Source organism: Pocillopora damicornis, chromosome 4, assembly GCF_964200805.1.
Source record: "Pocillopora damicornis chromosome 4, jaPocDami1.2, whole genome shotgun sequence".
Taxonomy (NCBI): Eukaryota; Metazoa; Cnidaria; class Anthozoa; order Scleractinia; family Pocilloporidae; genus Pocillopora; species Pocillopora damicornis.
In genome coordinates this window covers 2,412,076-2,438,186 of record NC_142673.1, presented here as the reverse complement: position 1 = coordinate 2,438,186, position 26,111 = coordinate 2,412,076, and the positions used below count along the sequence as shown (strand labels likewise).

Genomic DNA, 26,111 nt, shown 5'->3' with positions numbered 1-26,111 from the left:
CCGTACAGGCCTGAATTTTTTTCAGGCTTATTTTCACTACTGCTTAAGTAGTGCACGTTACTGCGAGGATCACTTTCGTTCACGTCTTTATCCGCAATTCAAATATATGACTTTTATATATTCTTAACCGTTTAAAGACTAGTTTTCTTAGTATTATGGATGAAATAAGGACGCCATAAGCCAGTTTTTAATAGTAAGATAGTTAGAAACAAAAACAGATGTTTGCCCAAAACTAGTTAAATCAACCCTATCATTACTGGCTAGGCGAATAGGAAAGATAATTTTTGGCATGCAAAAAGAGCTAACGTTGTCACGAAAAACGGATTGTTTGCAATAATTCGAGGCAAAGGCGTAACTAAAGGAGAGAGATGGGGGAAGGGGTGGGGGGGGGCGGTCGTAAGTTGTATTTGACCACACCTCCTCTTATCAGTCAGAAGTTAAAATTATTATAAGGAAACAAGTGGCATACTTCCAAATGTAAGTAATAACCCAGTATGAGGACTCCCCACCCTCCCTCCACGTCACCCTATACGTTTCACTTAATTTAACAACGAAATTGCACATCCATGTGGCCTTACCATCTCCACCGCAAGTCATTCCGGGTCCTTTACAACAAACTCGGTTGTAACTCTCTGTAAACAAGACAAAACACAATCAACATCTGCCATTTACCCCTTTTATAAGAATCAAAACCCCAAATTCACATTCAGCCTGGGAACAGCGGACGAAGAACAACCTTGCGGACATGCGACCGCAAAGCCCCTACTTAAAGCAATGCGACTTCTTATTTTCAATCGCGAAGTAAAGAGCAAATCAATCCTACCTGTACCCTTCAGAGGACACGGCGTACATGGATCATCCCATCCCCGCTGACCACCATTCTCCATTCCACAACAGCACTGCGATAGCGTAAGGAATCTCATCAGGGGCTGAGAACATCGGCTGCTTTCTACCTTGGCGTAACAGCGACCAAGCGTTGTATCTAAACAATTACAAAGATGGCAAAGTTAAAACCTTCCTAGATTCTTCGCAAAATGTTTTGACAGTCAGGCTTTGTGTGATATCTAGTTATATCTATTCCAGAGCCATTCTGTTGTTAAAAATAGGCATTCTAAGACTGCGTGTAGCTACTAGTACAGCACAGTTTTTTATAGCAATGAAAAGAACTAGAGGCTATATAATGACGCTAGAAGGTTATGTTGCAAAAGATTTTAATTCAGATACAAAACAGAAAACCTGCCGCATACCACATATTATGAGTACCCCGTTCCACAAGAGAAAGATAATTTAAGAACATAGTGACAAATTGAAATTCAACCAATAACTAAATACTAACAAATTATCAAATTAACAGTACTCATAATGAACAATAGTTATATAATAATGATCGAGAGGGGATAGCTCTTAAGCCTCACGGTTCACCTGTACTCTAAGCACCAATTATAATTAAACTTTACTTCTTTAGATTTTTCCATGTTAATTTTAAATAATTTTCTTATTTTTATTGCAAAGACTTTTGTTTCATAAAATGAGGCGTTCCACGTTTTAGGATGTTCCGGAATTCTGCCATTCCATCATCCATTTACTGGAGTCACCCTGTAAACTGAAGGTATCGTATTTCGCAGCTTGCTCACGAGTGGTCAAAATCCAAAATCAGCGAACTAGTAGCCAAAATCCAAAATGGGCCACTAGTGGCCAAAATCCAAAATCGCCCACTATTGGCCAAAATCAAAAATCGCCCACTAGTGGCCAAAATCCAAAGTCGGCCACTAGTGTCCAAAATTCCAAATGGGTCACTAGTGGCCGAAACCCAAGGTCGGCCACTAGTGGGCAGAATCCAAAATCAGCCGCTAATGGATAAAATACAAAATCGGCCACTTGTGTCCAAAATCCAAAATCGGTCATTTGTGTCCAAAATCGGCCACTAGTGGCCAAAATCGCAAATTGGCCACAAAATTTTATTTCTAATCGCGCGCCATCCTCAAATGATTGGGAGACGTTTATCGTCGTCTGTGGTGTCACGGCAAGACCTGAAAAAGTTGACATTTTGGGTTGTTTGGGCATGAAATAATTTGTTTCAAAGAAACTCTTCTTTCTTTCGCCAAACTCTTCCAGTTTTCTAGGAGCCCGCGCGAGGGCTTAAATTTGTTTCGATTTCAAATGCACCACAGCACTGAATTGAATTTATGCTCTATCATGTTAAATACCCATTCCGAGTCTAAGACTTTGTACTGTTGGAGACAGAAGCGTCGCAGCCTTTCCAGGCCGTCCAAAGACAGAGAACAGAAGCTCTGGCTTGTGCACGATTACCTCAAGAGAGCTTTATCCTCTCTTTCTTATTTGACTGAGTAAGAGACTGCACGTGATCTTACCTATGCAAGCTTTCCCATCAGCACTTGGGGTGAAACCACGTTCACAAGTGCATCTGAAGCTACCTGGCTCATTCACACAGCGACCATTCTTACAAATGTTATCCTGTAGGCACTCATCGATATCTGAAATATTACAACACTGAGAAGATTACTTTAACAGTTCATTCTAACCCCATACTACTCATTTTATCATTAATGATATTGAATTACACAAACTAATGGCGTCTCAATGTCTTTATGTTTTAGCTGAATTTCCATACTTTTTTCCCACCTGCTGGAACTAAGGTACGTCTCCAAAGACGAAACGACAGGATAAATCGCCATCGAATAACATATCTTAACAAAACTTTAATAGAAATATTTCAAAATTAAAATGATGCAAGTGACTACCTATACAAACTCTTGGATCTGCTGTATTTTGGAACCCTTTGTGGCATGTACAGCGGTATGATCCTCGACTGTTCTCGCACTTTCCGTCGACACAGAATCGCGGAGTACGACATTCGTCTTTGTCTGTAGAATAACAGCAATTACATATTTAAACTTTATGTCCATATATTGAAGAATCGTTGGCAAAAAATATATATTTTGGAATGATAGCGAGTTTCAGAGTTCCTGAAGTATACTCACCGTTGCAATGGCGCATGTCAGAACTTGGTTCAAACCCAGTATCACACGAACATTCATAACCTCCGGGGTAGTTAGTACACTGGCCGTTACTGCAGACGGACTGGGATTTGCACTCATCGATATCTGCCAAAAAGAGATGGCAACCAATAACATCAAATGACAGGTCAAAATATGTTCAGAAGCCACGTGTGAGTAATTGTGGCTACGAAATAAATATCTTAGCAACGACTATGGAACAAAGCCACAAGAGAACGATGCGATCACTGCAAACGATAAAGAGAGTTAAGGCGAGAGCCTGCGCAAAAGGCTGCCCAGTTGACAGTAGTCTGATTTAATTGTAACGATCTCTATGTCTTACAGTGATTTCCGCTCAACATGGTAAAGAATTCCACGAGATTCATCTGCAAGAATCCTTCTATAATGGTAACATGTAACAAACGTTGACGTTCCTCTGCAGCACAATAATGGTTAACTTGAATGAAATGAACCGTGTTCACCTGTGCATGTTCTTTTGTCAGACGTCAATGTGTATCCGCTGCGACATTGACAAGTGAAGCCATCTCTTGTGTTCACACAAGCGCCGTTCTCACAAACACCCGATTGAGAGCATGGGTCGACACCTGGGAAACAAGAGAACTGTTTAAAAAAAGGTGTAAAGTGAATCTCTCTCGGAGATAACCACTTCCTGGATTGGCATCAAGTCTTGAGAGTTAGAGAGATTTCTGTGCTAAGGAATGTTCGAACGGGAGTAGCATACTAACCTCGAGAACAGCTTTTCCCGTCAGAAGACACCTGGAAGCCGGGGTTACACTCACATCTGTAAGTACCGTTCACGTTAATACAAAGCCCATTTCTACATAGCCGCGAATTCGCTGAACACTCGTCTACATCTGCAAAACAACAATTTTTCAGCCATTGATGAAACGTGGAAATCCTGGACTTTACCAACAGAAACTTACAGACCACTTTAATCGACAGAAACATTTTAGAGACTGGTATTCTTTTTTCTCTACATATTATATGTATAATTTTCTAGTATAGTGGGATAGTGTTGATAGGAAAAGGCTTTTTTCGCAATGTGTATATACCTCTCCATGGCTCGTGCAACGCTCATAACCCTCTTGGCCAAGATAGCATCCAGCACTAAAGGCCATCGTGATGGCAAATGATGGCAGACATGCTCGAATCTTTGGAGATTTTATCACCCAAAGTGTTCCACCCGACACTGTGGGGACAACATTTCAGTTTTCCTAAAAAGGCCTCTTCCTCATGCAGAATTAAAATTTATTGCTCCTCGGTTTATAACGGGAAAGGTTTGTTTTTGCGACACACTTACCGAGACACCTATTGTCTCGTCCAAGTACATATCCTGTATTGCACAAGCACAGGAAGCCGCTTGGAACGTTGATACATCTGCCATTAAGACATGCGTTCCCTTGTCTTTTACACTCGTCCACTTCTAGGGGAAAAATAGAATAAAAAGTAGTTTATGTCAGGAATCAACATTGATTCCGTGGAGCACTCTTCTCAAGCAAAAAGTAGAGGGGAATTCTGCAACCGAGGGCTTCTAGGGTTAGTTCACTCACTGACGAGGCTTTGTTCATAGGTTTACAAACCTCATCGAGGAGTGACTGAAAAATCATTTGTGACCAGAATGGTCTGCCATGACCAGAGGAAAATGCACCACAAAATAATTAAGCCCTTCTTGATGGCGTTAGCAAAACTGGTCCAAACGTGGCAAACAGGTACAGAACAAAAAGGCATATGTGAGCAAGAGTAAAGATTGTGCAAAACAACCGTGATTCGTATGGTGTGAACACTTGCTATGCTACAATAAGCGTGCACGAAATTCCACACATCAGACTCAGTTGATCTGATAAACAAGATTTGCGAGGATGTAACGATGTATAACAGAAAAAATATACCATTTCAACAGATTTTATCATTTCAAGTATATTTGGGTGATGGCATACCTGGAGGCTTGGGAGTTGGAATAGGAACATTTGGACACAATTTCGAGTATTCCGCTACAAATAAATGGAGAAAAAATTATATGGTTGACTGCTGCGCTTTTCTCGAGTAAAAGTCAGAGAAGGATATTGGATAATCTAATCAGTCGTTATACGTTGCGTTATACCTCATTACGTGTTCAAGTTATGAATTCACCAAAGAGTAAAAATTTTTATATTAGGAAAAATGAGTTCTTCCTGATGACGAGCGATCAAGAGTTAGTCACGTGCAACTCACGTGTCTGCCGGGAAGGACACCGTTCACAGAGTGATCCCCAGCCAGCAGGACTCTCCTTGGAGCAGCAGCAGCCATGTTTAGTTGTGTTTGAAGAGGACTGGTCAACACAGTAGTTATTCACCACTCGTTGATAACAATACCCGGATTTTTTGCCTGAAAAAATTAGAAGATTATTTCAAATTAACATATTTTGTGACCATCCTTAAAATATAAAATCCACAATTGGCGGGAATCTCCTCGGAGCAGTAGAAGCCATGTCTAGGAGAACTGTGTACGGATTATGGGAAAGGGTGAATAATATATCTTACTTATACAAAAGCTTTTGTCCTCGCTCAGAATAAATCCTTCTTTGCAAACACATCGAAAACTACCGTCGGTGTTCTCGCATCGGCCGTTGGCACAGATGCCTGGAATCTCGGTGCATTCATCCATGTCTGGAATCAAACAGAATGTTATTATTTAACCTGATCACGGTGAGATGTCAAATCTAAGGTTATCGAGTTTCCAAAAAGAAGAGAGTGAAAATGTAAGGAATGAATAGAGATATGAAATCTTGGTCTATGCAATGTTTCTATCGATGTAAAAACGTTTTAGGTCGCTTTAATTGTGATCTTCGTCATTAATTAGTATGTCATGGTTCACGGCTAGGAAGTAATAAAAAAGAAACTTGTGCCCAAAAGCATTATTTCTATCCTATCGTTATTTCACCAGGCATCCAAAGGCAAATTACACCTACCAGTGCATTTCTGAGAGTCTGTGTTAAGTTTTTTTCCCGCGGGACATTCACAATGGTAGCTCCCAATAGTGTTGATACATCTTCCACCTGTACAGATCTTTGGGATAGCTTTACATTCATCGATGTCTGATTAAAAAAGCATAAGACAGTGTGAGGTTTTGTAGTTTTGCATCAGCATTTTCTCGTTTTACGAAAAAATCAAAAACCATGGCGCAATAATTTTTAATATGAACTGATAACAAAATACCTTGGCATGCCTTGCTTCGAAAATTTGGGAGATATCCTCTATCACAGGGTTCTATTTCAGAGAGAAAGTAAATAAAGTTCATCATCAACTATCATACCATATAAGTAAGTTTTACAATGTACAAAAATGTAACTGACAGGCTTCAACTACATTTTAGATCTTGTTACTGACTCAGTGTTAGACACCTGAAAGAACCCCTAATCCCAATTCCTCTCTGAGTCGGGAGTCATTTCGAGGTCAGAGCACCTAAGGTCAATACCTAGATTATATTTTATAAGATAATGTTTCCATTATCTTCAGTTTTATCTTAACAGTTAGAAGACTTAAAAGAGGAGTCTCGCCTAGACCCTTCGTTTAAGAGTTAAGTTACAAAGATTGAAGAACACACCTGGTTTGCTAGGACAACGTTCACACGGGTTCCCCCACGCTTGTCCAATAGTTGCGCAGCATGTGAGTCTTGTACAGACCACACCCCGTAATTGGTTATGACACATCCGGTTTCTAACTTTGGTATAACAAGGACCAACCCTGTAATCTAAAGAATAATCAAATTTACGGTAAGCTTCATGAAATTAGCTCAGGAAATCATACCTCAAAAAATTTTTCATATTAAGTCGATACCTTGCTGACAGCGGTTTCCAGTAAATCCATAAGGACATGCGCACTTGTCAGGTCCAACACAGCGACCTCCATTGAGACACTGCTCCTGACAAATGGCTGGAAAAGAAGAAAATTTTAGTCAAGGGTTTAAGGCTATGGTTTAGACTAAGGATTTCAGTAAAGGCACTGTGAAAGTAACGTGTTTTGCTTAAGAATGCAACAAAATGACCTGGCCAAGTCTCGAACCCAGATCTCTCGACCAGGAATCCATCGCATCAACCGTAAGGCCATCGCACATCCCAAAAACAAATAACATGAATTAAATCGAGAAGTGACGAAAGGATCTACATACGTGACTGACAGAACTTTCCAGTGAATCCATTTTTACAGGTGCAGTTATCTTTGTTACAAGTTCCACCATTAAAACATAATACGTTACATTGTCCGCCTGAAAGAATTCCAAGGAAAAACCTTACAATCAAACTGAATTTAGGATTAAATAATGTACATGAAAAAATTTCGCGCTTCTGATTAGCTGAGAACGAATGCATTCTGATGTAACTCGAGTCAAAGTTAAGTAGAACCCGAATACAAACTACAAAGAGTGCGCGCACGCTTTCAAAATTTCGTCTGTCTTAACTTTCTGTGATGTTTTTTTTCCATAAATATTATACAAGTAATAACATGATTCAGTTCGAGTGCAATTTGGTGTAATAAACACTTGTAAATTTTTCAAAGACTACAAATTGCACTTGCCCTACGGGCTCGTGCAATTTTGTTGTCTTTGAAAAATTTGCTCGTGCTTATTAACACCAAATTGCACTCGAAATCATGTTATTACAAATACTAAGTCAATAAAGCTTAAAATCAGGGCCTCTGTCGGATGTTTCAAGTCTATAATGAAACAACTGATATACATTAGTAAAAGCATTTCAACTTGTCGATTGCTGTGTTCGGATGATAGTATGTAAACACGGTTTTAACATTTTAAGTTTGTACGTATTTCTGATAATTTTTTTGTTAAAAGGAACAGCGTCCTTTTTATTGTTTAAATTCAATATCAAAAGATGAATAGTTTTGAAATTCAAAAGATACAAACTTTTGGAAACGAAACAGCATGCGCTGTTTTAATCGTTGAGACTAGCAGTGCTATTCCTTAAGATCTCAAAGTATGGCTTCGGACCCGTTAGCTGGACTTTTAAGAAACGATTCCGTGGCTGATTGTGTGGAGCAGTCAGTTTATTGGCTTAAAGCTTAATGACAGTTATCGCAAACAAGCCGATTAACTCACCTTGTACCTGGACCCCACTGCATGACGGACTAAACGCGCCATTTGGACATCGACAAACGCCAGGTCTGAAACAAACTCCAGTACCACAGCCATACCGGCACATTGCTAAAACAGGGACACCATAATATTTTTTATTTCAACTTAAACGCAAAACGCATCGTGTAATATTGGTTTTCTGTCTCTTTAAATTTTATTTGTATGTTTTATTATTATAATTTTAGGGTGTAATATTTACGAGGATGAGGTCATACAAGCTGTTTCAAAGTAAACATTATTGCTTTAACTCCAATGTGGGCTGATTTTGTAGATACCTCAAGGAATTTTATGGTTGGAACCGGGGGTCTTCGTTACTTTGAAGGCAGGATGAGTGTTTATAAATGCGGTTAAGTAAACATGAAGGTAATGAAGATTGATTCAAGTAGATCAGTCAAAAGTGAAATTGTTAATTATAAGTTACGGAGACTAGACGTTCTGTAAAAATTAGTACACCACGACGGACGAACTTCTTCCAACCATTGGCAACCTTAATTTAGAGGGAAATTCGTCAAATATTGGTAAAACAAAAGGAGTTAGCTATTTTTTTATTTTAAGCTTACGAATTCAGCTTATATTTTTTGGTTACGAGACCACTTAGAACCCAGGATGGAATCACTTCCTTTACACATGGGAAAATCGTAAAGCAAGACTAAAAATCGGACCAAAGCATAACTGTTCTTGGCATAACTGCGCTGCACCGGTATCGCAGAGGTCATGGGTTCAAATCCCGTACGGGCCTGAAAAAAATTTTTTTCAGGTCCTACTTACAACTACTAGTTTCAGTAGTGTTCTTAGCTGCGAGGATCTTCTAATTTCATCTTTCCACCGCTGTGCAAATATGTGAATTTTCATATATCTAAATCTTCATAACTGTTCTTGTTGAATTGATTCAACTCTGAGAATATGTTTTCTGATACTATTTTGACAATATTTCAGACGTGCGGAAGAACTCAATTATAACTTATGGCGATAGGAGAGAGGGGGATAGAAGAGAGGGGGATCCCTCGACTAGCGATGCAATCGTTTTCCAAGCCTCAATAATGGAGATCCTTCAAGTTGGGCTTGTTGCAGGTAAGGAAATTTCGAAAATTAAAATTCAGTTTCACCATCACTACCAATAACCCTTTAACTCCAAAGATCTGATTGTTAATTCTCCCCTCAACCTGCTAAACATTTTCCTATAAATAAGTTAGGAGAATTTGTAGTTAGATAAGACTAACTTCTACCTGATAAGTTTGAGCATTCTCATCACCTGTTTGCTGAATAATGTACAGATATTTTGGGGAGAAGTCAAATATTGATCACTTCTGAGAGTTAACCGAACGCTTTCGCCGAGTAGGCGCAAGCGCGCAGTGTTCTAAAAGATCGAAAAATTGCAACACTATCCTAGTACACACACCGAATATATGGACGCACGGAAAGATTCCAGCTAACAATCGATCAAAACGATTTGCCAACTAACTCGTCCTCAGTCGCTACCACGACGCAAGCAACCAGGTGACAAGGGCAGCATGGAAACGAAGTTTAATGGGAAGGGATAAAGGGGAAAAAACATGTGTTCATTGAGTACCTCGATCACTTAAATTCTATCGTCAAATTCAAAAACGTAAGTAAGCTGCCGGTAAGAGCTGCACAGATTTTTTTTTGAAATGTTGGATGACTACCTAAACCCCCAACCACCCCTCCCTCCACTCGCTTCTGATTTGACCCTAATGCGTATATCAAAATACAGAAAGGGAAAAAGACCTTGACCTTTAATTCTTGAACAAAAATTGAATTTCTGACGGTATGCAAAATGTTCTTTGATTGTATTCTATGTCATCTTTACACAGCCCTTGGATATTAGATATGTGTTAATTTAAACTACCTCTGACACGCTGTGGTTGAATTAATGATTAGTTAGGCATAAAAAAATTCGCTTCCCTTGGTAAACTAAAAGGTGAAACTAAGAAAGGGCGCGATTTTCACCGCACTTATCGGGAATTCTCTTGAAAATCTTATTACATGATATAAAGACTTGATTTTATGATGCAATTTAACATTTTTGGTAATCTAAATATGGCTTTAAGTTATACACGCACGGAGAATTAGAACTTAGCTGGTAAGATTACAACAGGAAAAGGAGGAGAAGGAAGATTGGAAGATTTATATTGACGTTACAAAACAAAGCCTAATTCCGAGTTTTTAGTAGAAAATTATTTTTCTCACCAAGAAAGCGATCAACACTTACGCACTATACACAACCCAACGGAAGCCCTTTGTTGCCATCCCGGACAGCATTGGGGATTGATTCGACTGCCGCACACATTTGGCCTGAAAGAATCATCAAAGTATCATTGGATTTCATTGTTATTAAATGAAGCCATCAGGGATAAAACCAATCGACATTTGATAAACTCACGATCAACTGACAAGATTCCACATCAGAGCGAAATCTGTCATCTACTGTAGCACGTCTATGAATCGAGCCTTGATAACGAGAAATCCCCGTGCAAATTTCTAATTATAAATCAATAACAGATGCATCGACAGCACTCCAAACGAGAGCGTAAGCACATGCCACGAGTTTGGCGATGCTGGAAGTAATTTACGAGTGCGTTAAGAACTTTGAACACAATTCAACGAATGCGCGCCAGCCAGCTTAGATTTTCCATCAAGCACATTTATCCAACACAGCGTTCAAACAAAACGCATTTATAGGGCTATGAACGTGAAAAGCATGTTTTTATCGAAATAATATCAATTGGGAAGAGGATTGTTTTGTTAGGCATGTGTTAGATTATTTGACTTACCCAGTTAGTATTTGTTGTCGTCTCGTAGGACCACCTTCTACAGTTTGGCCTCGGCCTTCAGTGGCATTGAGCTGTTGAGCAAGAGCTAAAGAATTGCTCGGCAGTAACACACACAGAAGAGCTATTAAGCAACCCCCAGCCATCTACAAGCCTTTTGTGGTTTCAAACAATAGTAAGTTGTACTTTCGTGTAGTGAGAGAAACCCGCGACTTGGGGCGTCTGTCTGCTAGAGGCAAGTTTTTTACGGCCCCTGAAACAAAGATCTTAAGCTGAGAGGCTCTGAGCTAATTCTTCTCACTCCAATGCTCCAAAGGCGTGAACTCAAAACGCTCTAAGCTATGTTGATTTTTGCATAGCTTCATTGAACGTCAGGAAACCCAAACGCCTGACAGGAAATCAGATACCTGACCCTTATGTCACTTGGCGAGCCGAAGAGGCTTTGTGGTCAAACTTGATACCTACAGCTCTCAAAGCAGTAACCTATTAGTTATTGTATTGAAAGACTATCCACGGTCGGTAATCTGGTTAAACTCTCTTTTTTTTCTTTAACGGGAAGGATTCAAACTTGCGTTTAATTCTTGAAAAGCTTCAATTTTCGCCACGGTTATAGTTCCTCAGGTGACACAATAATGCGAGAAATAATTTCCTCATTTCTTGACAGTTGCGAATAGCGAAAAAAACTGGCGATCCTTCTTAACATCTGTTTCCCATGCCGCCAGCGAACTTTACAAACTGAGCCCCTTCCAAGGGTTTTAGGGAACAAGGGAACTGGAACATTTATTTTTAGGGAATAGGGATATTTTTCAAATTATTTTCAGGCAAAAAGGAAACTCTTGAGTAGATTGTTGGGAACAAGGGAACACCGATCTACTTTCAATAATATATTTTTTTAACTTTCCGAGCCCCTTAAATATAATATTTCTTACGTTCTTGAGTGTCAGGCGAGATTATTTTTGAGATGATTATTGTTACGAGCTGTGCAAGGAATCTTGGGATTGTTAGTTTAATTCAAGGTGGCGGAAACTGACACAGTTCGAGAAACTATCACAATATTGTACCAGTTACTGGAACAATATACCACAATGGGCAGGAAAAACCCACGGAGAGATGGAGCTTTGAACTTGGGCTAAATTTATCTGAAGATAAGGCGATTTTTTTACTATGAATAGAAAGGTAAAACGTGCAAACAAGTATGGGGAACAATGATAAACATTTTTGGGATCAAGGGAACAGCGCAAAAATTTTCGGGATAAAGGGAACATGAGCTAAAAACATTTTTGGGAACAAGGGGTTTTATCAATGGGGAACAAGGGATGAAATCCAAAAAGATTAAGGGATCAAGGGAACATGAACCCCCCCCCAAAAAGTTGATGATTTACTTTAAGTGAAAGATAAATCGCCTTTGTGTAGTCTGTTGCGAACACTGTGAAAAGCATCCCCCGTCAATGGACACTGTAAAGACCTTAGAGGCAAATTTAAGCAATCCAACGTTTCCATCGTTTTTTAAGGGATTATTTCATTCACCCCCGTGTTCTGTCGACTCTCGCGCTCTTTTTCCAGTAATTACCGACATATTTCGATTGCATTTGGTCAACAACGGAATGAGGGCATTGAGTGAAAAGGCTAGGTACCCAGCCTTTCTCCGAAAGAATTGAAAGAGCTAATAAATTAATCAACAGAATGCAATTTGCGCATGGCTTTAAAACGAAGACTGCTAAATGTGCGACGGCAAATATTGATTGTTTTGGAGAAATAATCTCGTGAGTTAATTATGGGTTTTATACCGGCGAAGAACTATTTCTCGATGCCATTTTATTAACGTCTCATTAGACTGGCGACGACAGTTTGACGCGTTCTGCTCCCTGATCACCTTCAAATATTCGTTGTTGTGCGTGTTGAATAACTTACCCTTTTCGACGAGCTCTTTGGCTCATCTTTTGCGACTCAGTGGAAATAGTGTAGAAAAAAAACTTCTGCTTTACACAGATCTACATCGTTGTAGAGTTTTGGTACCAAGGATTTGTTTTTACCGGTCGACTGTTATTCTCGTGAAGCGTTTCAAGGTTGTGGGTTTTGTCGTTTTTCTTCGATCTCAAAATTAGTTATCGTTGTCAGTTTGGCTTGGTTATGTGAGCTGACGGGTTAGTCTTAAGGCCTCGATTTTCGTCTGTATCCTCAAGGATCAGATGATATTTTTTTAACAGAATCTGTAGAGGCCTTACATTGGTCATGTGTGTCATTCGTCGTCATTTTGGATGCTTGGCAAAGCATTTGTTATGGTAACGATCTCTTAGTCGTAAGATGTCTTTATTCAACCATGTTAGGACGCGTCAAATCACTACTAAGTCTCTTAAAGAGCCGCTTGTGACTGAGATCAAAACTAGACGGATCCCGAACTTGTTAAAACAAAGGGAAATTTCATTAGGAAGAACAGATAAAGTATTTGCATCACGATGGTTGGACGACAAGAAAGTGGTCTGTGGCACAAAATCAAACGAGGTGAGACAACCAATTGATGATAATTTTCTCAATAATAACCTTATTACACCTTTAATCAAAACTATGACAAAATTCTCGAATGTGATTGGTCATCACCAGCCTGATTTGAGCTCTAATAGGACAGTGTATGCATCATGCTTGTAATTGGACAATGTAATAGGACAGTTAAAGGGACGGTTAACACATCATGCCTATGTAAGTGAACAGAACGCGTTATGAGCACACTGTTGTCTCGCATTTCACCAAGTTAACTGTTGATTTTTTTATGAAACATACGACCGATTTCTAGTTTCTTTCACAAATTTTGTCATAGTTTTGATTAATTGGTAACAGTTCTTCGTGTCATCCAATTCTGTCTGTAATCATACTTGTAATTAACAAATTGGACTCCCGCATGACAGTCATCTGATTTTGTTTATCACTCATATGATTACAGACCAAATTGGACTCTACTTGGTCCTATTACCATAATTAATATTGCACTTACCCCATCATTAGTTATTAGAAGAATTATTCAGAGGATGACAGGATGCTTTCCTGTTTGATCAGTATAGGTTCTTACAATGTCTCATTGTAAGTGCCCCATTTTCTTTTGGTTACCATCTTGAGGCATCAGTTTTCAAAAAAGGCTGCCAGGCAATTATCATATATTTGTCTCTGTAGTTAACAGATAGATTGCTTGTTTCTGTGTGTCTGTTCATAAATCTATCACAGATTACATTAAAATGTGGTGAGAATGAAATGGTTGCACACAGGGTACAGCAGAGTATGTCGCTGATGTTCTTACCACCTTTTGGGTTGTTCTGTGATCTATTACAGTGTAAAAATCCATGCTGAAATTGGATCTACTTGTTTCATATGATTAAAAAGCAAAATGTTGTTAATGGTGATCTCATCTTTGTGTCTGTCCTCCGGTTGATCATAAGTAGGAATCAATCAAAATATGGGTCGTATTAAGCTTATCACATAAAACATAGTTGGTTAAGATGTGAATGAAAGGAAACAAACTGCAATTACTCTCAGTGATGACTACTTTGATCATTTAATATATAACAATGTTTCTCTTTCAAGACATAGTCAGTGTTGCTCATGTTAAATTTGGTTCCTATCTAGCTTGATGTGTGAAGCTCAGTTGGAAAAGTGTATTAGTTTCTAAAGACCATTGTGGGTTTAGAAGGTTTTCAAGCCTGACCCTTTTGGGGTTTTACTTTTGCAGTTACTATAGTTATCACATTCTTTTCAGGAATTCATATTTAAGACTTCTTTCTCTTTTTTTTAGCTTCTTGTGTTGGACATGTTTTCGGATTGGATTCTCTCCATACCAGTTTTAGAGGGTAGTCCTGGTGGCGAGGTTCCTGAATTCAACTGTGGAATACATAGCATTGAAATAAGTCCTCCAAAAACATTATTAGCCACAAGTGGTCAAAATCCAAATCATCTAGCAGTCTACAGACTGCCAACATTTGATCCAGTCTGTGTCGGAGAGGTATGTATTTCTGACTATCTCTTTTCATTTTGGGCCAAAAAAACCAGACAGTCCTGAGCATGGAAAATAGGTGGGATCCAAGATATCCCTTTGTTGTATAGTAGTGACAATATGGTGAGTCAAGCTATGATATTTAGGTATTATTCACAGTTATCATAATGGATATTACCTCAACCTTTGGAATAATGATATTGTTACATTTTACTTATCTTCAAGGGACACACTGACTGGGTGTTTTCTGTGGAATGGATTGATGATTTTCATTTAGCAACAGGTAAATTTATGATGAATTTTGCATTAGAAAAATAGGACAGATATGGCTCATAATCAGATAACTCACATTTCTCTTATATTTGGGCAGTAACAGTTTGGGTGGCTCTTAAATTTAAGAGAACAAGTAATTTCTGTAATTTTTTGTCTTTCTGAGCTGCCATCATTACATTTTATTTGTCAACATCACAGTCATAAGTGGAGCTTTCTGCTTACTTCAGAAGCCTAAGGAGAGTTTCCATGATTATAATATGAGCTGTTTCTTTAGGATCAAGAGATGGTAGCATTGCCTTGTGGTGTATTCAAGATCCCGCCAGTCAGTCAGGAGACAGAAGTCAGTTAAAACTGATTATCAAGCATCCTGCAAGCAAACTCCAAAGCACTTTACCCCATTTGTTTGGTAAAGACAAGATCAGGGATATTGTTTATGATAGAAACTCCGAGGTGATTTTGATTTGATAGGTATTGCAAAGTAAATAGAAGTAACAAAAATCGTAATTATAGTGAAAAGGCAAAAACTTGGTGTAGCTCCCTTCCAAAGGCTGTTCAGCACTTGTATCAAGTTTCAGAAAATAGAGAGGAGTCAAGTATTGCATTATGAGTTGCAAAAGCTGCTATTGTCAGTTTGAGGAAAAATATAATTGCAATTAGTTTTGTGCAATCTGCGGAAGCCTAATGGTGATTACGCTGAACTTTGGATGTTGAGCTTTGAGCCCTTTGTAGATTAGTGTGATGTCTCTTGGGTAGGACCACCAATTGATATTGCCTCTCTCTAACCAAATATTTACATGGGTAACGGTTTAGACGGCCACACCATCCCTTGAGGAAAAGTGGGGTTACTGATAGTAAGCTTAAGTGGTCTGAGATTCTTTAACCCTTTAAATCCCAAAGTCTGATTGCTAATTCTTTCCTCTAGCTGCTACACAATTCCTTTTGACTTAGTTACAAAAATTTGGTGTTAAATCAAGAGAACAACCTCTACCTGATAAGTTTGTGTATTCTCAATACCTGTTTTGTGGATGATGTATGGATATTGTAGGAAGAAGTTACATGTTAATCATTTCTGGAAATTTAAGGGTTAATCCTAAGCAATCAATAAAAGTCAATAATTCATTTGTCTTATTTTCTCAGACTCTCATTTCCTTATCTTCACGTGGCTATGTACATCTCTGGGACATGAACAACTGCCAAGTGGTGGGTCCTTTTTGAAATTATTGCACCAATTTATTTGATATGATTTCAGTTATTTTAGAGTGATGCTCTCAGTCAGAGTTCTAATGACTCCTTGTATTTGACCTTTGTCTGAGCAGGCATTGTCCATGCTATAATTTATGACATCTTCCTCTTTTTTGTTTTACTTAAGAGAAGTACTTACTCACTGAAGTATCCAATGGAAACAGTATGTCTTGCACTGGAGAGAGACAACAATTTGTTTGCAGTTGGTTCACAGTCACATGTTTCATTTTATGATCCAAGGTCTGGGACTGCTGTAGGATACATAGGATCACGTGACCCAGGAGCAGGTGAGTCGAGGAGGGGTGTGAAAGAAACCTTAAGTTTGGAAGAGGTTCTGGAAACCTGCCTTTCTCTCCAGGCTGCTTAATCAAAGCAATCGAGTCTCGAAGCACTGATCAATATTACTGCTTTGGCTTGCCTACTACTTTGTTCTTTTGTTGTTTACCTTGCTCAAACACTGTGAGATTGAAAAAAAATTCTTTGGTCATTGCAAGTAGTTGATAAAAGCACAAATTTCTTTCATAGGTGTGCGTTCATTGAGTTTCCGAGATCTATTGCTGACTGTTGGTACCGGATGCGGGTCTCTATTTTTCTTCGATATGAGAGCTTATAAATTCCTCAGAAACGCAGAAAGCACAATGATCTGCTTTAAATCAGGAAAAGGCTGGCTGGTAAGAAAGTCGACAATGTTCTCTGTTGCAAGCTTAAATTTAAACGAGGCTTAAATTTATAGAAAACCGCTTCAAGTTGGGCACAGACACAAAAAAAACAAACACATTGGGGTTGGTAGAGTTAGGAAACGAACAGACTGGTTGTGAGACTTAGTGAGCAGGCCGCGAAATCAGACGTAAGCGTCAGAAGTCGGACAGAAGCATCAGAAACGGGTCAAAACTGTTCGAAATCCGATGGAAGTGTCTGAGATCGGCCGTTTCCGTCCAATATTGGGCTAAAGTACGCTAATCGACACGGGATCGTCTGAAATTTGACGGGAGCATCCGAAGTCGGCAGGAACCGTGCGAACGGAAAAACGGATATGAGTGTGCAATATCGGACTGAAGTGCCTCCAATCGAGCTTAAGGGTGCTAAATGGGCCAAAGTGTCCTCAGTTGATCGGAAACGTGGAGATTCTTCTTAACTAATTTTCTTTTGTTTGCTGTTTTTAGCGGGAAGAGTTTCAGGATCCATTGGATGATTATGTGTTGGAACATGCACTTGTCTGTCGGAGCAATGCTGTCTACACCCACTGTTATGATCCAACTGGTACTAAGCTCTTCGCGGCCGGAGGGCCACTTTCTCTCGTCTATTATGGTAACTACGCAGCTCTTTGGGAGTAGCATCAGGTACGACATTTCACCGAGTGATTCCCCTCTTGCCTTGTCAACGGGGTAATGTTACCGATCACCTGTGATGTATCTACATCCGGAAACGTTATGGACCTCTGTATCCATAGTGACCTGAGCTAACAAACAACGCGGTGTTACTTGGAGACTAAAACACTTCATGAACCCTCGAGCTTGCAATGACTGGAAAGGACTGTTAGCTGAAACATGCCAACCCTGACTTGACTCCTTGAATTTTAGAAGAAAATAATAATTTACAAATCAGGTAAATTATTAGGAAGAAGATCAAGTCTACAGTATAATACTTCCTCAAGACAATCGTGTGTTCGAAATTTCTCGTGTTATATTCAAAAATACTAAAGTGTATATATGAATGGGGATATCAAAGCTACAGGTTTCAACTGAGTGTTGAACGCGATCCCAGATTGTGAAGTACTGCTTACTTTTTCGCTCTGGGATTGGTCGAAGTTGCAGAATGCTCAAATCAGATTTATAGTTACATGAAAGTATGGCCTTATCGAAGACCCTCAATAAATGTATGTATTGTAAATAAAGGCCATTGGCCTGATTAGGGCAAGAGAAGGATGCCAAAAATCTGTAGAATAAATTTTGGGAAAATGCTACTATGTGAGTGTAAATATTGGAATTAAAGGTAGAATGTTTCCGTTTGTCGTTGTCGTGACATCAAGTAAATAAACCCCTTCAGGCAGCTGGTATGTCGGCTGATAATATCTGCGGCTGAGATATTGTCCGGAAAATAAATATTTGGCCGAGAAGCAAATCTAAAATTTTGAGATCAGCTTTAAAATACCATTATCACTAGACTTATCAAAACGAGTTCGTATTTCTTCCATGTAATGCAATTAAGATGAAGAAGTAAAACTCTTGAGTCACTCCTGAAACTGTACTTCGCATCAGCTACAGACAAGGACGCACGTTTGCACCAAGATATTTGAATAATGACTGGATTCGATAAAACGATGCGTATACTCACAAAGAGCTTATGTCATCGCGTGATATTAACATTAATAGTCTGACTGAAATTTGTGCGAAAAATGTCGACGATTGTTGTCTTATACAGGTCCTGTTTGTCTTAAGGAGACGATGGATTTGCTAGCCGTGGGAGCTTCTGTGTTTGAACCAAAACTGTTGGAAACGTTTGATCTGGCTGAATGTTCTGATTGGAGAAACCGTTCTAATCCTCAAGATGTTACTGCTCACTTAATCTTGGGGTAATGCTACAGAAAATCCTGTTGTTACGACTTTCCAAACTAGTACATGGCCTTAAATTTCCTAGTTTACTACCTCGTCAATTTCCCGACCAATTTTCAATCGACACAGTAGGAATCAGGAAATAAGTGGGTATGTGTAAGCTGTTGACAAGATTACACCCAACAATCATCCTAACTCTGTCATGGCCTATTAAATTTTTCCTTCTGGTATTTTCCTTTTAAAGCAAACTACTAAGTCATTCTCGTCGAGTAGATACAAATAAAAATACAATAAAATTTTCACCAGTTCCTTTGTGTTATCGGTGGAACTTTAATTTGGCTAGAATTAAAATCAGTTGAAATCCTACAGAGTCCGCAAATTTCGGATTTTGATCAGCGGTCTCCAGACGCGCCAAACCCGCAAAGCATCCTAGTATCTTCCTCTCTCCTTCTCGTCGATTCAAGATGGTGGGTTGCTAAACTTTTGACAACAATCCAGAGTCATCGTTGTTGAATTTCCCTCTATCTTTTCGAATTAATAATTATTTTAAAGATGCGTAACCATTCTCCCTAACTGGTTGATTTTCTTAGCCATTGATACTCAGCACATGTGATAAAAGTTGTGTTGCATTTCACCAACCTTTTGATAGCACGAAGCCAAATAATTATTAAAGGAACATTACTTTCCTATGCTATGGCAAATTTAGGTGTCGTTGGTTAAAGTTAATTCATTATCTATGTTGATCAGGGTTATTTACTTGAAATTTTGACCTTGTCAAATCACAAAATTTTTAGCAAGATCATTTTCTCATTCGATTTACATCGTACGCCTTAAATGTGGCAGCACTCTCTTTGATGAAGGTTTACAGATTTTATGTATTCGCATGGTATTTGTTAAATTTCACTTAACGTGCAAGCATCGGAACTTTCTGGAAAGGTTCGGACTGAATGATATTTTTTAGTAGCCGAAATTTTGTCGATGAGTTGTACCCGGTATTGACTCTAAACAAATGGCAGTTGGTGAAATCAAATCTGGGCTAAACTTCAGAATACCCCGCAACTTTGGTCCGCCTCACTTACATGTGTCAGGAGGCTTTGAAGATCGAGGCAGAACACAATAGACGCTATTCTTATTCAATGACATGTGAATGAGTTGCGGGGTATTCTGAAGTTGCTCCCAAATCTGTGCATCAAATCCTAACGAAGCTAAGGTTAACTTGTTGTTCGGCACCCAAGTAGTTTCTCTTGTTAATTCTAATTGTGATCAGTGGCAATTTCATTTACAGCTGTAGCATGCATAATTTTCATGGTAGTTTTGTGTCATTCCACGACATATTACAGTTTTGTGTTAACTACGAGTGTTGTCTCCCCCTTCAGGGCCGAGTAAGGACCAAGACTGTGAAAAAGGCCGCAAGGGTTATCATTGAGAAATATTATCCACGTCTGACTCTTGATTTCCACACCAACAAGCGCGTTTGTGATGACATTGCGATAATTCCAAGCAAGAAGCTTAAGAACAAAATTGCTGGGTAAGATTGTTTGCTATAGTGTGAAGTTTAAGAAGCATTCTGCAAGATGCATTCTACACTGCTGTGTGTCATGTTATGAACTTACCAGAAAAATGTGCATCATTTCATAGGACTCAAATTATAGTGTTCCAATCGGTTGTATATATGAGGAACATTTTTTTCATTCACATTCCCAATTTGTTTTGTATGCAATTGTATTGACCAACACTGAGAAGAAACTCTCTCTGCCATTTTCTCAAAAAATTATTTTGATATGCATCGTAAATTTGTTGTAAGATTTATATATTTGTTTTTGGGGAGGGGGATCTCGTGGTTATTGGAACTAGTAAATTTGATTCTTGCCTTCGTGGCATTAATGTTGGTATAGTATATCTGATTATTAAATTGTATCATACTCTCACTTTTGCACCTGCACTAGAAGTAAAAGTGACTGTTCTCTTTACTGGTGTGACTCTTTTGTATGTTATGGGACAGATTTGTTACCCATCTCATGAAGCGTATTCAGAAGGGTCCTGTTCGTGGTATTTCTATCAAACTGCAAGAGGAAGAACGTGAACGAAGGGACAATTATGTTCCTGAGGTGAGAGAAATTTGAAACTAACCGTCTGCATGTGGCTTATGATTAGACATACTCTTGAGAAAATTTAGAGGGTGGAGTTATAGAATGGACATTTTTCATGGTACAAGTTCAAATCAGCATCCAAATTTTCTTCTCTCACTGCATGTGTTTGCATCTTAGAAAGGAGTGTAGTCTTATTTTCCAAAGAACATGTATATTACATATGTTACATTTAATTGATAACAGAGGAAAAGAAGGCTTTTTCTTAAATGGGGGTATATTGGCAGGGTGGGCCAATTCTTGCGAGATGTGTTTGTTTGACTTAAAAATCATATTCATTCTTTAGAGTTATATTGATGTTTTCTTTTGTGGTACTCAAGCTTTTTGCTTGGAAGGAATCTTGAGGCTTACTCAGTGATTTTTCACTTGTGTTAGGTGTCTGCTATTGAGCAAGATATCATTGAAGTTGACCCAGATACCAAAGAAATGTTAAAAGTATTGGTAAGTTCAACTTTAACACTAAGACTGCTCAAACAGTCCCACTATTATTACTTTGTTAGGCATTGTGGCACATTTTGCGAGCTAAAATGGAGATTGTGGCTGGTAAGATGTATTTTAGCCCACTTGTATGTTCATAAGATTGTTCAGACTGTTTTTTTTTCCTGTTCACTTTCTCATTCATATTCTCTTGAAGTGATAATAATAGTAATACAGTCTATGTCCTCTGGCACAAATATGTTTGGGGCCCTTCTCAGAGATTGTTGTATCCCTCACCTAATGGCTTGGGCTGAAATTGTCACATCAGGCCCCAAACATGTTAATGCTTCTAAACATACTGTATTTACTCGTGTATAAGTCAACCCCCCATTTTCACTTTTTACAGTTTTGAGTCATTGTAAATAAGTTTCATTGATTATAGCCAGTATTGAGATTTGCATAGAAATTTCCCAAAAAGTTAATCTCTTATTTCTGAGAATGAATTGAAAAAACTAGAGGAAAATGTAACGGTTTGTTGTGAAGTTTATGAGCACTTGTTTATTTTCCAATGATTTAAGCATACATTAGGATTTTGATTTACTGGAGAAATATTTTACCGTATTTTGTAAATCGCATTGAAATGAATCTTCTTACATTCAACAAACCTTTATCTTAATGTTGAGATTGAAAGGAGATGTAGTAGACCAAAGGAACACCAAAGAGCTTTGAAGGATCACGTGTAACAAACAAGGTCGCGCAAGACAACAACATTTGCTAGGTCACTATGCAACTGAAATCGTTCAATGAAAACTAAAGTTCAGTGCCATAAACAGCAGCGAAGCTGTAAGAGAAAATTTCTGCTCTACAGATCAGAAGACACAATAGAAATCAGCTCCGGTAGCTTCGTGTTTAATTCACATAAAATTTATTATTTCAAACTTTTTTGTTGACAAAGAATGCACTGAAAACAGACAAAACTTGAACACAATTAGAACTGATTTTGTAAACTCTGTTTACCTAATGGACTTCAGGCAATTGTAATGCTAATTTTGTGGATTGCTTGGGTCAGGTCTTTGTGTATGACTTTTGTACAAGTCAAGGGTGATTTTTGGGCTGATTTCTTGGTTGTTAAAGGTTGACTTATACACAAGTGAATACGGTAACTTACATTGTTTTATTAACCATCCTGCTGTTAAATAATTCTCTTCATTGATTAGGATAAAGCAAGTATTGAATGCTAAGATTTCTATGCTTCATTTTTCCAACTCATCAAGCTTAGACAGCTGATTCTCTTGACTGTGTTTGTATCCTAACAATACTAAACAGTCATCTTGGGTGTAATTTTTTTGTTGCCATTTCCTGTATGTTTGATTTGTGTCTTACCTTTGTGGAGAATTAAAGCATTGATCATTCTTTGAAGTGTGAAGGATTAGGTTTGACTCAAACTGCTTTATTTTAGTTGTTATGTTTCAAAAATACTTCTGTTTCATAATTCATAATAGTGCTTGATTGATCTTGGTTAGTTCATTCCTCTATGTTTAGTTTAGGAATTACTAGTTTTGCACTCCATGTGGGCAATGATAGTAATTTCTTTTAATAGAATATGCACTTTTTAATTTTAGGACTTTGGCAACATTTCTAATCTCCAAGTCACTCAGCCACTCAATGCTACACAGAGTTTCCGTCCTGGTGGAGGCAGCGGTGGCATGAGATCCTAAAGGGCCAAATTTTGCGCAGAAAAATAATAAACATGTACAAATAGTAGGCTTCTGTTTATTTTTTTTTTTTTCAATATCTTGGTCATCCTTAATAACTTGAGCCATCAACCCCAAACCCCCCTCCCCCACTTTTCTTCTCCCCAAACAAGAACTACTATGGTTTTCTCTCCGAATGGAGACTAGAAAAATCTGAACGGGTTGTAGGAGGTGTTTAGCTTCTTCTAGGTTTTTGTAAGTCTTCTCTCAGAACTCTGAAAAGTCTTAAGTAACAGGAGCCTGTCTTGGTGCAAATTTTTAGAGGCTTGCTCTTTGACAAGATCTTCCAAGCATTATATTTTTTCATTAAATCTTCTATATCATATTTTATCCCTCAAACTAAAACCCCAACATAAAAATATAGCCAGTGTACCACTACTGAAAATTGAAAGCCTATATTATTTGCCGTTTTGATTATCGTAGGCTCTTAAACCAAAGAAATTTCAACTTCTGGCATCTGGAAAAAAAACTTGTTCTTGGTATTTCCTCTTGGTTTTTAGGAAGCATTGCATCTGTAAGCCATAAAAACTGAATGCCCCCAGGGGGCTTATTGAAGCGTCTGCGATAAAAACGTGACTTGCAATTAACTTCCTGTCATCATTTCCGTGCCATATCAGTGCCAGAATATAGGGAAGAGGCTTTTTCATCCTAAATTCTGATTGTTTTTATAAGTTATTGGCGAAGGTATTTCCTTGTGTCATTAAAAACCAAATTATCAATATTTAATGAAAAGGCTACGTCTGCATGCCCCTGCATCCACGTATACAAAACCACTCGCTGAACGAGAGGAACTTCATTTTGTGCTCACAAGCCATGACATCTGTCAATCAAGACAGATTATAGGGAGCGTTCCGCTTGTGCGGTTCTTCTGTAATTTGAAACTTTTGTTTTGCGAGAATTAAAGGTTAATGAAGCAGTTGTGACTGTTGCCAAGCATGTCTTTCTGTTGACTGTTAATTCGAGCGGAGAGAGATTGTTTAGAAGAAAATGAGTAAACAAGTCGGAAATATGTGCAGAAAGCAAATTTAAATCGAAGCCATTTTGCTTAGTGTTTTGGACCGTTTAGGGAACTCGTGATCCGTTAAACAATGATGGTAACTTCAAGGCGACCTCGCTACAACGAAACACGGCAATTTATGCAAGAAGTTCGCCATCCCAAGAAGTCTCATGGCTGTATGGAATTTCGCGAGATTACTCTGAAGGACCCAGTCGTAGATCCCGAGTGGATATTTCACCATCCACGCTTTAGAGCCGAAAAAGTCTCACATAGCATGAAAGTCACTCCTAGCGACGGACTGATGGGCAGTAAGAAGATTTATAGACGCGTTCCTAGCGCGTGTGGAGAGGTACGTTCCAAACTTCTCTGTGAACGAAGGGAGGGAGAGGGAAACAAAACGTCTCGACACTTTTGCGAATTACTAGGCCCCAATCTGTGTAAGGAATGCTGGAAGCTTGTGCAAAGAATGGAAGCTTTTAAAGAACATCGCGACAGTTTTCCTAGCGAACTGAAAAGATCTGAAAAATTTAAGGACCCTTTTAGCCAAGTGATATCCTCGCATGATCGCAAACTCGAAGAAAATGACAGCGAAGAAGAGCTTTTCGATGAGACAGAGGACGAGGAATTTATTTCAACGACGATTTCCTCAAGGAAACGAAGCACGATAACTTCTCCAAACGACAGTGGCTATTCAAGCCGAATGAGTTATATTCTAAGCCTCAGTAGGACCCCCTCAGGCGACGTATGTCCTCGCGTGACTTCACGTTCCCGTTGTACACGCGGAGGGGCAAGGGTCCAAGACGACAAAAGGGAAATTTCTCCAAAAAACACCGAGGTGTTTACGACTCCTATTTGGAAAAACGCCTACTTAGCGAAACTTAGCGAAAGAGAACCATTCAGAGAAATTTTGACGAACACGCTTCACTTTCCTAGAAAGGTGAGACACGCTTGGCGACATTTACCGGTCGAGCCAGTCCTTATGGATTTGAAATTTATTAATTTTACCATATACGACGGCAGAAGACTCAACGGAAAAGAGGATACCGAAACTTCAAAGTAATTAAATCACAACAGTAAACCAAAGAAATTGTACAGGGAAATTTACAGAGAAACTGCATTATTATTGTTAGTATTTTTAGTATTATTATTATTATCATCATTATTATTGTTGTTGTTGTTGTAAAACGACAGTGAGAACCGAAAAACAGCCAGTATAAATGGAACTGTAATATATGCTTGAGGAAAATCTAGATATATAAATAGAAACAAAATTAATTAAAAAGTACAAATGAAATGTGACTAACTTCAGCTTATGTTATATTTTTGATTGAGTGTGTTCAGAGTTCTCCGCTGAATGTTGTACATTGTTATGTATACGTGAAGTGAGATGCGCTCGCCCGAGGTTGTTGATAAGTTGTTCATTTTGTTACTTTCAGGTTAAACTTTTTTGCTTTCGGGTTTTGTGCCACTCTTTTTTAGCTACACTGGGAAAGGCCTAGGAGCCACAAATAATCACTTTCTATAGTTTTCTCTCTTTGTTCTGTTCTCATTTTTCGACTTTCATTTCCCCCAAAATAGTTTTTTTTTCTTTTTTGTTAGCAACCCTATCTCATTCTTTTTTCTGTTTGATCCGTGGTCCCCAAATCCTAGTTTTAATCTTTTTACGCAGTCGGGCCCCTCCTTTTAGATGAGCACACGAGATAAATGGAAAAGACCTATTCATCCATAGGGACTCCAAAGTGGGGTAGAAGATTTGGAACACAAAGTAGAGAATTAAAACTTATAGTCAAAAACAAAACTGT

General features: G+C 38.6%; 4 protein-coding genes across 5 annotated transcripts in view; 3 read left to right on the top strand and 1 right to left on the bottom strand.

Moving 5' to 3' along the window:
- Nucleotides 1-11,417, bottom strand: part of LOC113681603 (fibrillin-1) — a 36,268-nt gene extending 24,851 nt beyond the window's left edge. The window contains exons 1-19 of one of the 2 annotated variants that reach the window (XM_027198703.2): nucleotides 10,952-11,417; nucleotides 10,390-10,472; nucleotides 8,124-8,228; nucleotides 7,185-7,280; nucleotides 6,854-6,949; nucleotides 6,621-6,767; nucleotides 6,233-6,283; nucleotides 5,986-6,111; nucleotides 5,558-5,683; nucleotides 5,250-5,402; nucleotides 4,976-5,029; nucleotides 4,339-4,458; nucleotides 3,764-3,892; nucleotides 3,500-3,622; nucleotides 3,003-3,125; nucleotides 2,763-2,885; nucleotides 2,373-2,495; nucleotides 824-982; nucleotides 579-632 (exon numbers count right to left, since the gene is read on the bottom strand). In XM_027198703.2, the coding sequence (XP_027054504.2) occupies nucleotides 579-632; nucleotides 824-982; nucleotides 2,373-2,495; nucleotides 2,763-2,885; nucleotides 3,003-3,125; nucleotides 3,500-3,622; nucleotides 3,764-3,892; nucleotides 4,339-4,458; nucleotides 4,976-5,029; nucleotides 5,250-5,402; nucleotides 5,558-5,683; nucleotides 5,986-6,111; nucleotides 6,233-6,283; nucleotides 6,621-6,767; nucleotides 6,854-6,949; nucleotides 7,185-7,280; nucleotides 8,124-8,228; nucleotides 10,390-10,472; nucleotides 10,952-11,094 (2,134 nt within the window). In that variant the 5' untranslated portion in view covers nucleotides 11,095-11,417. Of the gene's footprint in view, nucleotides 1-578; nucleotides 633-823; nucleotides 983-2,372; nucleotides 2,496-2,762; nucleotides 2,886-3,002; nucleotides 3,126-3,499; nucleotides 3,623-3,763; nucleotides 3,893-4,338; nucleotides 4,462-4,975; nucleotides 5,030-5,249; nucleotides 5,403-5,557; nucleotides 5,684-5,985; nucleotides 6,112-6,232; nucleotides 6,284-6,620; nucleotides 6,768-6,853; nucleotides 6,950-7,184; nucleotides 7,281-8,123; nucleotides 8,229-10,389; nucleotides 10,473-10,951 lie in introns of both variants that reach the window. The other variant, XM_089204657.1, reaches the window with a different exon arrangement.
- A 1,235-nt stretch (nucleotides 11,418-12,652) lies between these two features.
- Nucleotides 12,653-18,450, top strand: LOC113681625 (DDB1- and CUL4-associated factor 12). The gene is made up of 8 exons (XM_027198729.2): nucleotides 12,653-13,450; nucleotides 14,730-14,936; nucleotides 15,153-15,210; nucleotides 15,475-15,650; nucleotides 16,338-16,400; nucleotides 16,570-16,729; nucleotides 16,968-17,113; nucleotides 17,606-18,450. Exons 1-8 carry the CDS (start codon nucleotides 13,253-13,255, stop codon nucleotides 17,774-17,776), a joined length of 1,179 nt encoding a protein of 392 aa, XP_027054530.2. The 5' UTR covers nucleotides 12,653-13,252; the 3' UTR covers nucleotides 17,777-18,450.
- Nucleotides 18,451-19,434: 984 nt separating this feature from the next.
- LOC113681600 (small ribosomal subunit protein eS17) lies at nucleotides 19,435-23,319 on the top strand. The gene is made up of 5 exons (XM_027198700.2): nucleotides 19,435-19,461; nucleotides 20,371-20,522; nucleotides 20,997-21,102; nucleotides 21,517-21,582; nucleotides 23,181-23,319. The coding sequence occupies exons 1-5, from the start codon at nucleotides 19,459-19,461 to the stop codon at nucleotides 23,274-23,276; spliced, it is 423 nt and encodes a 140-aa protein (XP_027054501.1). The 5' UTR covers nucleotides 19,435-19,458; the 3' UTR covers nucleotides 23,277-23,319.
- Nucleotide 23,320: 1 nt separating this feature from the next.
- Nucleotides 23,321-26,107, top strand: LOC113681599 (uncharacterized). The gene has a single exon (XM_027198699.2). It carries the CDS (start codon nucleotides 24,401-24,403, stop codon nucleotides 25,367-25,369), a length of 969 nt encoding a protein of 322 aa, XP_027054500.2. The 5' UTR covers nucleotides 23,321-24,400; the 3' UTR covers nucleotides 25,370-26,107.
- The last annotated feature ends 4 nt before the right edge of the window (nucleotides 26,108-26,111 follow it).